A 13,662-nucleotide genomic window follows, 5' to 3' on the forward strand; every position below is an offset into this window, starting at 1 on the left:
AAACAGAAGGAATCTTTTTGATCTAGGTTTCTCAACCTCAGCACTACTGGCATTTTGAGCCAGAGTTCCTTGTTAGGGAAGACTCCACTGTGCCATTTAAGATGTGTACCAGTATCACTGTGTTATACCCACTAGAAGGAGACCAGTGACCTCTCCACCCAGCAGTCTTCAGACATTTCCAAATATTGCCCGATGGACATCTAAAATGTCTTCAGACATTTCCAAATGTTGCCCGATGGACAAAATTGCCTTGGGTTGAGAATAACTTGGGTAATGAGAAGAGCTCTAACTTTGGAGTTAGAATTATGTTCAAGTCCCAGCTTAGACCTTGGACAATGCACATTGTTTCCAGGAGTAACACTGCAGTCACAGTACATTCTTTCTGCATGGTTACTGTGTCTATTAGCCCTAATACGTGTACATTTAGAGAGTAGGTGCTCTGTAAATAGTAGTTATTGAGATAAACAGGGCAGCATAATGGACAAAAATACGATTTAAAAATATATCTAAATTTGTGTTTTTAACTAAAGAAATGCATACATGTGATAAAAACTGGAGCAGTCTCTACAGACTTTTTGAACCTACCTATTTTTAATTAACAATATATTTTGGCTAATAGTTCAAACCAACATATAGATTTATCTCATATTTAATAGCTGCATTGTATTTCACTGTACAGATATTTCATGATTCATTTGGCTAGTCATTTATAATAGATATACAGATATTTTCCCTTGACTTTTCTAATCACAAGTACAACTTCAAAGTATGTTCTTGCATACATTTCAGTGCGCATACATCTTAGTGTAACTATGTCTAGAAGAAATTCCTAGAAGAAACACAAGCTTTAAAGTCTAAGAATCATGGACTAGAAGAAAGCTTGCTACACTATATGTAACCCTGAGTGATTAATTTAGGCTGGCTGGGCTTCTGCTGGCACCTCTGGAATAAGCAGTGTTAATGATACCTGTCTGAGGAGATTGCTGTGAGAATTACCTGAGGTAAGATTTGTAACCTAAATACCAGAATGCTTTATTATTTAGACTGTCAATTATTATTATTAAAGAGAATAATGCTGTTAGGCCCAGCTGTGAGAGGCTATCCTTAAGAACCTAAACCATTCCAAACACTCAAGTTTTTGTTTCATTTTGGAAGTCTTTTATTTGTGCGTGTTTATGAGTATTTTATTTTCTTCTTCCATTAAGCTGTTTAGTTTCTTTGAGAACAAACATGACCCAACATAACCCTTCTTCTCTTGCATTTCTATGTGCATATGTATATACAATAAATGCCAGAAATAACTGACTATATTTTATACGTTTGTCTTGTTACTCATTTTTCCCTTTTCAATTTAAATCATTATATTTTAAAATATTTTCTTTTAAAGTTTATTTCAATACATATTTAAATTCTACATTAAATCTATGGTTGTGATCATTCTGCATAAACACGCATGCTTTGAAAATACATTTTGATTGCTGTGGCAGATGTTTTTGCATGTAGATGGTCATTGTTTTATTTATTCATACATTCTATTACTACTTATTGAAAGGTACTCAGTGTAAAGCATCTTACTGTGTGTCATGAATGATGCATATATGAATAAAATGTCCCAAATTATAGAGAAGTGAGACAGATTTACACATTAGAAAAGACAAAAAATATTCCACTATATTAGGAAAATACAAAGGGGTCCAGAGGAGAGAAAGATTTAAATTACACTGAGGCAAAGTTGAATAGGCCTTGAAGGGTGGCATTTCATTAGGGTAGCTGATAAATATGGAATGTAGTCAAGGAACAAGAAATAGCAAGACAAACAGAAATAAGTAGGGCATAATCAGATACAGGGGAAGTTTGCTTGGATGTATCACACCTGACCTATGGGAAACAGGGGTAGAGGTGGATCACATGAAAAATCAAGTTATGGCTAGGAATGTTCTTCCTGATAGTGGAAATAGAACTTAACTTGAGTCAGGATCTCAGGTGAGTCCCAGAGGAGTGAATGTTCACAAATCTCATTGACGCTAACTTTCTTTTTTTATAAGGTGGGACTAATACTGCTTTGGGTTTTAACACATCTTACTGACTCTAGGTTCCTTTTTCCATAAGGTGAAACTAATAATGCCCTGACAAACACCTTTTGGTGAATGAAAAGGAATTAAGTTGTGAGTGCTTTTCAGCCCCTGAAATGTTATGTCTAAGTAGGGGGTGCCACAGCTGGTCTGAACATAGCAGGTCTTGATAGTTTGGAGACTGGAGATTCAGAGAGTGAAAAAAGGTTAAGGGGCCCATTCAGTAGCCCAAACAAACAGTTGTTAAGAATCTAGCTAGACTGTGAAAGAAAAACTAACAGACCAAACAAACAACAAAACAAATAAATGGGCAGAGCTATCAACTGTAAAAGAAGACTGTCAATCCAAGGGACAGAGAAAGACACAGATAGAGGATTAAAAGAAAGAAGAAAAGGAAGGGAGGGGAAAATTCCACAAGAAGTATGGACTTAATTGAAACTAAGTTTCAGCCTTTTTCACATGCAGAGGGAGATAAATATTTAGCAAGCTTTGATTGAAAAACAAAACAAACAAACAAAACCCTGCATTTGACAACACGTAGACTTGCATTGTACAAAATAGGAAATGACTCCTTAAGGTGGATTATTAAAGTTAAGAACTTGTAAGTTATCAGACCCATCGCCTTGTCATAAGAAGACAGCATATAGTATCCTTCTAGACTAAATTTTATTTTGAATCTGTGAATGTTCAGTCTAAGGATTGTAGCAAGACTAAATGCACCACACTCACAGCCTGTCCCTTGCCATCATTTATAATATCCCTTAGATGCCATGACAACCTGACATAATTATCTCAGGAGGTAAAGTAGAAAAAAAAAGGCTTTTGATGATTTCTGCATGCCAATTTTACTGGGTTGTTTATTGTATATATTTTTTTCACATTCTTATCATTATTTATAAGGCATATTATCTATCTGAGGAAATTCCTGACAAGTACAAACTGAGTGCTAGATATGCTTTATTTTTAATAAACCCTAACATCAGTCATTACACCAAGTAATATTTTGCTGAAAAGAACAAAGATACATATTTTAAAAAAACTGAGAAATCAGTCAAGAAAGTGTAAGTGTTAGTGTAGGTAAAGACTAATTTTTTGCCATTAGCTTAGCATTTCTTTCAGTCAGCAGAGAGACAGACAATTGTAACTGCTTTGTTATAGAAATTCTCCTGGGAACATTGGAAACATCTAATCCCCAACAATATTAACACTGCATTCATTCTTAAGGAAATAAATGTGACCTTCTCTGATACTCAGATGGTTCTGGAAGCATTTTAATCTGTCAGCCTTGACTTTCCCATGACAAACTATCCATATGCTAGGAATCTTCATAGCAGCTATTATGACAACCTCAAATCTGTGAAGTGAGTCTATGAAAAGTATAATCAAATGTCCTTAGGAATTATATTTGTTAAACCTTCCAAGGGCTCCCTAAAGAGCAAATGATTCATTTATTTTGTTAACACTGACTTAGAACAAATGTGTGCATAACCAAATCAAGAGAAGTGAAAAGCCAACTTTCTACTCATTAAAGGGCAGAGTTTGTTTTTGATAGGAGACTGAAAATGCACATGAAACATGCCTTATTCTCCTCCTTTATTGATCCTAACAGTAGCCCAAATTCAATATCCTTCTAATATTTACATATTAAGCCTATTCTGGCAAATTGTTACTTGAAACAGATCAATAGTATAATATATTTAAACTGTGATTGAGAACAGAAAAAAATCAGCTGAGAGAGTTTAAGTATTCATAGAAAATGCATAATTAAAGATTTTTTTTTTACCTTTACCTGTGACTCAATCTTTCTTTTATTTTAAAGAGAAGTTAGCCAACTTTTGCAACTGATTCTAAGATTAGATGGGTATTGGACATAGCTACTTAGATATTTATAAAAAGTACAAACCTATTCTAAGACAAATAATCTAAGCAATTCTATGCTGTAAACATCTATTGAATTCTCAACTAAAAGTCAAAATAGAGTAATTTTGCCTCACTACTAGAATAGATTCATATGAACTCTGATTAGCATAGTTTCACAAGTGAACATTATTTTTATTCACAATTTTTGTTGTCTCTCTACTTAGCCATTTTTTTATATAAGTAGGAGTACTAAGCCATTTTGTATATAAACACTGACATTGTAGAGGCCCAGAGAAGGCTGACCTAAGATGGGCCACTTGGGCATAAAGATTATTTTGAGTTAAAAGCAATCAAAACCCAACAAATGCAGGAAAAGCTCTTTGCCTCCTACACAACTGCCAAACTTACATTGGATAGGAGAGCCTGTAACAGGAAGAGAACTGTTAACAGAGACCCCCCTTTACCTAAAAAACATCTGCAGTAACAGCAACTTGGTTTTTCTAAAGATCTCCTTTCTCCTTCTTGCTAATGAGCTTTCTCCCCTTTGTATCCTTAGGCCCCTAGCCTTCTCCTGAGCTTGTATAAGCTCCATGTTGATTCACTGTCTTTGGAATTTCACGTGTGTAATTCCTCGTATGGACACCTATTAAATTTGATTTTCTCCTGTTAATCTGTCTCATGTCAATTTGATTCTAAGTCCAGCTAGAAGGACCATAGGGCAGAGGAAGTTCTTTCTCTCAGACAACATTCAAGAAGAACATGTCATGTTAACTTTGGAATTCTTATCTGTAAATACCATCATAAAGACAATTTCCAAAGGTCATATAGCACCAGAAAACAAAACAAAAATTAGATACACAATTGAATCTCAATGAGACTAACTGCATATTCAGTGGAGTAACAAAGAACAATGAATAAATAGCTCTCAAGTTGTGAGTGTGGGGTGAAATTTTAAATTCAAGCTTATACCCCCTGTAGTGCCCAGAACTCAAATTCTTGCCCTAGAAAAGCTTGACAAATTACTACATGACACATTTTAATGGACTATATCAAGATCAGCCTGTGATTAAAGAAGATGTTGACCATTAAATCCACAAGTGCCAAGGATTTTCTGTATAGACACACAGATTTCTTCAAGTTTGTTTAAGTAATTCCCATACCTTCACTTCTATTTTAAATCTATGGTCCATTTGCCCCAGATCCTCCCTGCCCCACCCAAAAAATATAAAATACAGGTAAGTCACCATCCTACTATTTCCTGAATTCCATCTTAATTTTCTTCAAACACCAATAAGTCTGTTTCAGCTAGTTCATTTGTTTAATTTGTGTCTTTCCTCTCAGGACCATTAATTGATTTTTCTAACTCTCTCTTCAGTGTGAACACAATATATACACTCTGCTCTCAAACTACATATGCTGACAGTGAAAAGGAATACTATGTTAAATATTATTCATAAATAACTCACAAGCCCTAATTTTAGTCAATAGTTTCAGCCTCTTCCTCCTTTTCACAAAGACACTTAAAATTGAACGGCAACTTGATTAACTTAAGTTTACCTCTCTGTCTCCTGCAGGCATTAATGGTCAGGAAAATGCCAAAAGTTATGAGGAAAGCTGAACAAAAACAAAAAAGCTCTGTATCTAGGTAATCAATAGTCAAATATAGCATAGCTGACTGTACCCTATTTTATAGCACAAACAACTTAAAAATCATGTAAGAAAACGTTCTAGAATATCATTATTTCATGAAACTGAAGTATATTATTTATAAAAGAAAATTCCCGTAAAAAGAGTGGCTAAATACCGAGAAAAATATCTAAGACAAATAATTAGTAGATACAATTTTAGAGCTACCAGCTATTGTATTTGAAAGCAGAAACTATTGTTTTTGCTGGCTCTGATAGTTTGAGAAAGACAATTGATAAGATCATCTTTTTTTTTTTTTTTTTTAATGGGGAAGAATTTGATGTTTAAAGTTATAGGCCAGTTTCAGTTGAACTGAAATAAGATGTGGACCTCACATTCATACTTCCTTCATCTCTATATACCTCAGGCAGAATGCAAGGTCTGGTCAAACAAGACCACAAAAGCTTGGTGGAAAATCATATGTCCTGTCCTGTAGGAGAGAGACCCCTTCTCCTCTGTAAGGTATGCCAGCTCTACCAGGTGATTGATTGACTGATGATTGATTGATTGATTGATTTTACCTAGTCTCCTCTACTGGTATAGTTGGGCATTAGCTGCCTTAACTCCATCCCCTTCTCTCAATAATTCAAAGCCACCAGTATAAATGATGATGATTAAACCAGAGGTAAGAACTAACTACTGTTCTCTGGGCTGAATCAAGTACACCCATCCATGGTTTTTGCGATGGTGGTTTTGTTAGTTTGCTTGGTTTATATCGTGTTAATTTTCAGGGTTAGCCTCTACAGCATGTTTGCCTGCATTTTTTTAAATATGACTACTTGCTAACATTTAAAAATTATGATTTTTTTTGTTTTAACTGGATTTCTTGCCTCTCTTGCAAAATGAAAGATCTGGCACAACTGTTTAATGTTCTTTATGGCAAAAATAAGTGGATCTGAGAGGTGAGGCATTAGCTTTCTCCAGTTTTATCATACTTCTTGCCATTCCCATGTGAGTCTGGATATTGAAGCCTAGACTCAATTTCCACCGACCATCATGTTGGAATGATTGGGTTTTATTATACCTGACACAATTTACTATTCACAATTATTCTGATTCTATTAAATAAGAATTTGATTTTGTAATTCTGTTTATAAATGAATGAGTTCTGTAGATGGAATGACACATAGATTACTTACCTTTTTGCTGTTTTAATAAATACCCTCGAAACTCAGTATCTTAAAACAATAAACATTTGTTGTGTCTCATAGTTTCTCTGGGTCAGGAGTTTGGGAGCAGGTATATGGGTGGTTCTGGTTTGGGCTCTCTCTTGAGATTGCTATAATGCATTGGCTTAGACTGTCATCATCTGAAATTTTTTTTTTTTTAATGTTATGTTATTCACCATACAGTACATCATTAGTTTTCGATGTAGTGTTCCATGATTCATTGTTTGCGTATAACACCCAGTGCTCCATGCAGTACGTGCCCTCCTTAATACCCATCACCAGGCTAACCCATCCTCCCACCCCCCTCCCTTCTAGAACCTTCAGTTTGTTTCTCAGAGTCCATATTTTCTCATGGTTTGTCTCCCCCCTTCATTTTCCCCTTCCTTCTCCTAATGTCCTCCATGCTATTCCTTATGTTCCACAAATAAGTGAGACCATATGATAATTGACTTTCTCTGCTCATCTGAAATTTTAACTGAGATGGAGGTTCTACTTTCAAGATGACTGACTCACATGGCTTCTGGCCAAAGGTCCCAGTTCCTTGCTGTGTGGACTTTTCCACTGATCTATGTGGATGGTCTCATGACATGTCAGCTTGCTTTGCCCTGAGTCAGCCATCCAAGAAAGAGAGGACAAGGAGGAAGGCTCACGCTTTTTATGATCTTATCTCTAAAGTCACACACCATCACATCTGTCTTATTTTATTCATGAGAAATGAGTCACTAAGTCTAGCTCATACTCAAGGGGACAGAAGTTAAGCACTACTTCTTGTAAGAAGTGTCAAAGTGTGAAATTTGGATATAGCAATTTTGATCTTGGGGTCTTGAACTTGGTTAAATCATCAAATCATTGCTTTATTAACCTTCTACTTTTCCTGATCTTAATATTTCTAAGTTCTTTTCAGTTTCTTTTGTATATATTTTTCCAAATAAAACTAGGAACTCTAAATCATTATAATTTATCATCTTTGAGGTTTGAAAAAATCATAAGAAGTGTCTAAAGAGAATTTTCATTTGATTTTAGGAAAACTACTTCTAAATTTTAGAGAAACAAAAACTTTCAGTTAGTTATCATTGCCTAGGTAGGATGTCTTGAGGAGCTGGTATACACTGGTATGTAACTGGTAGCTTTCATAGCACAATTATTTCCTTGCTTTCTAGATGTGTAATTTCAGTATTACTGAGCAAATGGCTCCTTAAACATTTGTAGCTATAATCATCAGTAATCCCCTGGATAGTAAGTTGTAAAGTTCTGTTTTACTTTTATATTGCCTTTTTTATATGACTATAATACTTAGCCTCAGCAGGAAACAGGTCATCACCCTTTATTCCATCCCCAGAGAAAAAGGAGAGGTTCTCAAAGAAGGAGGAATTTGAGCAACAGAGCATGTTCAGAGCCAAGCTAGGAAACTTTGTAAAATAAAGTTTGCTCTGCTGCTTCTCTAAGGTACTCTCCTTTAAGTTTCGAACCTCCAAACTAAAGATATATTTTGATATATCCACTGAATGCATTGTTGACAACAGAGGCATTAATAGGTTTTATTATATTTATTTTTATCTTTCAGGTTTGATCAAATTATGGTGCAGGGAGGGGTATACATACGTGGCCATGCACTTGTTAAAATAATTTTAATGTATGCAAAGTTGGGTTACCATGTGGTGCTGATGTCATACCAGTTTCACAGAGCTGACACAATATAGGGATTATGATTTCCTCCAAATTTTCACTCTTCGATTTTATCAGGGAATAAAACTGACTTTATTTTATTTAGCTACAAGGAACAACTGCTCTATTTTTGAGACCTTGTTTACAGCATTGAGTTCTGTAAGTTTAGTATTCATTTTCTACTAACAGCAGGGTGGGTAGCAATCATGTTAGCAGAAATAAACCTTTATAAAGCTTTCCATTATTCCATGAGGAAATGATTTTTATAGTATACATATGTGTGTGTGTGTATATAAATATATTCATTAAAAAGTCAAAGATGTTCTTTGAAATGTTATACCGTATTTTAACATTTTTCCCTCTAATTTATTGTATTCCTCAGCTATATTATTTGCTAGTTTAGGTTGATTTCATAAGGTATATTGGAATTCAATTTTTGAAAACATAATGTGGGTGGTGATTTGGGGATTGTTGCAGACTTTAAACTCTGCTATTTTTACTCAGGTGATTTAAAATATGTACAAATATACATAATACAAAATTTTCTTGTTAATTTGGCAAAGCTGAGTAATATAAAATAACCTTATTTTCCTTATTGCCTTAAAAGAAAATTATAAATAAATTTATGCTTTTTTTTTTAACCTACTTGTCAGATATAGTCCTGTTGTATGTGTGTGTGTGTGTGTGTGTGTGTGTGTGTAACTTCTGAAAACACACAATGAAAAGAATGGCAACATCATATTCTACAAACAATATAGGAATTGTCCAAAGGCTAGAAAGAAACTTGGGACATTATTAAAAATAAGATTTTGTTTTTACAAGTTTAAATTCTTCCTCCGGAGAAAAACTTTAAAAAAATTACACTAGTTCTAAGAAACAATTAGAAAAAAAAAGGTGACAATAATAGCAGAAAGACAGCCATTTAGGAATAAAACTACAGCAAAAGAAAGTTACTAAACGTCCGTGTCACACTATGTCAGGGATCTGCAAATGCCCAATGAGGTAAAATTCCAGTGTCTTAAAGACCAAATTAAGTGACTCCAGTCTCTACTTTTGACGTTTGTAAAAAACTTTACATTTTCAAAAGTGTATTGCCGTACATTTCCACGTGTTTCTCACAACTTTAAGGCAAATATATTTATTTTCTGTATTTCTCGGCTATTGAAACTGAGATATTCTTTGTGATTGACGATTGGTTGAAACAATCTTATTTTCTCTCTCCCTCACAGAAATGTATGTTCTGTTTTGTTTTGCTTGAGAATAGTGTCCATGTTTATGTTTGTACTTCAGAGATAAGTGCACTGTCTATACTTAAAAGATTCTAAATACATGTTGAACTGAACTTAATTTTAATTTTTTTATATCCCAAACTCATCCTGTTTTAAATAATAATTTCCAATATCTAAACCTTATTCACTTTTATTCAGATATTTTAAGTCTAATTGAAATAAAAGGTGATTAAAACACTTCTTTTAGTAGAGAATAAATTTTCATATCTTTCTCAATTAACAACTATTTACTTTTAAACTTTATATACTAATCAATAGTCACTAGTGAAAACAAAACCAAAAATAATTAACATTCAATTTGAGAAATGATGAGGTGAAAATGGTAGAATATTAATTTAAAAGACTTAATTACCTATATAAATGTTTAAAAATATATTCACATTGGCTTTTCATAAATAGTCTATATAGTTATATATATATGTAGTACTTATATATATACATATAATTATATATATATATAGTACATGCACACACACACACACACATATACATACACTCATACCAAATGCTATCCAGAATACCTCATATTTAGAATTGCAAATATGAAATCAGTTTTCTGATTTCCCATAACCAAACATAACTACTGAGATTCTATGTGGAAGATCTAATCCTCATACTGCTGACCTACCATGAATATCAGTTTAGAGTCAGCCATTCAATAAGTAAAGGCAGAGCCATCCTCACCAAAAAGCGCTTCTTTATGGTATCTCCTCTTAACATCTTTTCTAAAACTCAAACTATTTTGTATAAAAATTCATATTTCAAAAATCAACTTCTAATATCAATACAGAGGATGATTATTTTTTCCATACCCCCCTGTTAGCTTCTTGATTGTCTCATTCATCTAGCATCTTTTTTTTCCCCATAGACTGAACCAAAAAGAATGGAAATGAGGCTCAAATCAGTACGACTACTCATCCCTAAAAATAAGAAAGAATTATTTGTGGGAGAATAATTTCATTTCTTGGTCAATGGGTCCTGTAGCCTTGTTTTTTGAATTATCTGTGTGGATCAAGCTGCCCTTTATAAGCAGAGATAAGCCAGATTTGACTTTAATGTGACAAATAAACAAGGCCCTTACACTTTAGAACACTGCAGTAGAACAAAGAAAATAATAGTAAAATAATACCAGTCACAGCCAAGAATCAGTAATGGTAAAGTTTGCATTGCAAACTGTACAAAGTCTCTGATCTGGATAATCTTACAAGTCTGTTTGCTAAGGTTAAATAAGAAAAAAAAGGGGGGAAAAAACAACTCTCATAGAGACGTATAATTTGAATGTGCTTCTGGTATTAATGGAGCAGTAACTTTTCTAAGCTTTTAACAGGTCATAATTAATCAAGCCCCAATCAATACATAGCATCCTAGCTATAGAACCATTACACTTACCCATGATGGTTAGGGCTGTAGCTTTTGTTAATTCTTCTTTCATTGACTCTATTACTTCTAAATTACCACCATCCAGGTTGCATCTATTTATGGTTCCATTTCCCGAACTGATCCAATAAAGCTTGTTTTCCACATAGTCTATCGATAGACCTGTAATTAAATTATACAACTTAAAAATAACAGTAGCCACTTAAATAGTAATGTTCACCTAGCACTAGATTTGAGGGGAAAAAAATAAGTTGCAAGCTGAGATTTTTGTCTTTAAAAATAAGATCTGGCTAAGAGGGAAATATACTGTGTTAACTATCTGTGGAACAATATACTTTTATAGGCACTTAAGCATTATCTCTGTTGATTATCAGAACAATCTGTGACACTGAGAGCAATGACTGTCTCATTTCATGAATAAGAAAAATAATATTTAGAATAGTGAAGAAATCTTTTTGAGCCGATAGCTAGCAAGTGGACCTTACAGAAATATTAACAAAGTTTCGATTTCCAAATTGACTGCCTGCCCTCTTCATTATACTGCTCTGCCTCAGAAACTTTTAATGCACAATACTTTTTTGGGAAACTAATATCATTGATGAAATTTTTAATTTCCCCCTACTTTCAGTAAAATTTACTTTAGTCAGTTATAGATTCAAGTTATTGGTTTCAATGATTTTCAAGGAAATACAAAAGTAGAATTTCAAAAAAACTGTAATGTCACTGAAGCATGGAATTGAGTTGGGCTTTTTTAGGATCTGTCATGGGGTGATAAACTAACTATCTAGTAAGGGAACCAAGCCAAAGGCTTAAGATCATTATCCCCACGTCACAGTATATCACTGCAGGTTAGCTTTATTGCATTTTATGGACAATTTCGTATGTTATAGTGGTATTTGTGGTTTTCAAAGGTCTCAAGATATGTATATTTTGATTGCCGAGGATTCTTGGTACACATCTACTTAATTACTGGCATGTTCAGTAGGCTCAGGGTTCACGTTATAACAATAACTCTGTGGTTCCATGTTGGTCTTCTATGACCCACAACTACTTGTGGAAAAGCAATGTGGACATATACTCAGGCATACAGTACAATAAATTGGTTCTGGAATCTTCCTCCGAGAATGAAGGAAGCAAACCACACACACACACAAAAAAAAGAAAAAATCCCTTCCCTATTTAAAAAACAAACAAACAAACAAAAAACTAACACAAATTTAAAAAAAAAAAGGAAGAAAGGAGACACTTGGAGAGAATCACATGAGTTCCAGTGCATTGAGAAAGAGTTAAATATAGTCCAAATATTTACAGCTACAGATACTCCCAATCCAGGGAGTAGAATTAATTTATCAGAACAGTTTTAATCAAGTAGAAATAATACTACAAGTCTATACAATATATCAGCTATTTATTGATTTATTGGTATGTTTTACTAATCCAAGTCTGAAAGGTACAGAACAAACCTAATAAATAAAATTAGACATTTCAGGGATAAAGTTTTTAGATTTTTTTTTATGACTACTGTGAGTGATTAGCTTTAAGAGAATAATCAAATAAAAACTATCACATTCATATTCTTTGGTGTAATATTTTCAGGTTGAAGGTCATCCATTATTCAATTTTTTTATCAGAGAAAGTTCAGTTATTCTGTAGGTACTTCCTGAGTCACCTCCATGCATTTTTTCTGGTAAAAATCTTGGTTTAGACCACTTATTGTTCAGATGTGGTCTACTTACCCTTCTGCTTAGTTGGCTATCTAAATCATATAATTCTATCTTTAATCAGCAATGAAGAATATCTTACTAGAGATTTATGGTACAAAATATATGCCAAACATTTTGTGGTCAAATCTTTATCAAGAAGTGAATTAATACATTTATGAAGAATTCCTTCTAAGCAGTTATCTATCCCTCTAGATATTCCAAATTTCATCTCTCAATCAAGCCAAACCATCAGAGAGCTACCTGCATTTTTAGATTGCTGGATTTTTGTCCCTCACTTAATCTGTTGGTGAATTGAGCTCTGACATTGTGCCTTTGATTTAAATGAAGGATGCTATAAAAAGTAGCCATAGGAAAACCACTGTTAAACTTCCCAGGATATAGTGTCTGAAATAATATATCACATAGTGACCTCTTTATACAAGGACCCATGGGAGAAATTTCTTTCAGGGGTCAGTGCCAGAAAAAGCTATAGTAGAAAATATAAAATCGTAACTGATCATATTTCTCTCTTTGCTTTGGCTGCAAAGAACCTAAAGAGTCATGTTTGTGACCCATCTGCAGAAATTGTAAAGGAATTGCATTTACACCACTAACTTCACTCCTGGCTTCAATCGACTAATCTATTATTTTTCTTCACCTTCATTTTTAAAATCAATATTCTAGTCGGCCTTTCTTAAGGGATTAAATTTGTCTAAGTTTCCTCAACCCCTTTTTTTGAAGGAAAAGGTGCGTTAATACCAAATGTGCCCAACTCCAGATTAACCCACAGTGTCAGAACTTTCTCATCCACCTAACACCCTGGATTTCTGGACTCTAACAC

At 33.8% G+C, this 13,662-nt stretch overlaps 1 protein-coding gene across 2 annotated transcripts in view; it reads right to left on the bottom strand.

Annotated features, from left to right (window-relative positions):
- The window catches only part of LRP1B (LDL receptor related protein 1B), a 1,832,840-nt gene that overhangs the window by 534,936 nt on the left and 1,284,242 nt on the right, over positions 1 to 13,662 (bottom strand). For both annotated transcript variants that reach the window (XR_013447098.1, XM_078070743.1), the window contains exon 32: positions 11,131 to 11,280. Coding sequence is in view for 1 of the 2 variants with exons in the window: in XM_078070743.1 (XP_077926869.1) it covers positions 11,131 to 11,280 (150 nt within the window). In the remaining variant the exon portion in view is untranslated. The remainder of the gene's footprint in view (positions 1 to 11,130; positions 11,281 to 13,662) is intronic.

The sequence above is a fragment of the Halichoerus grypus genome, chromosome 4 (genome assembly GCF_964656455.1).
Source record: "Halichoerus grypus chromosome 4, mHalGry1.hap1.1, whole genome shotgun sequence".
Classification (NCBI taxonomy): Eukaryota; Metazoa; Chordata; class Mammalia; order Carnivora; family Phocidae; genus Halichoerus; species Halichoerus grypus.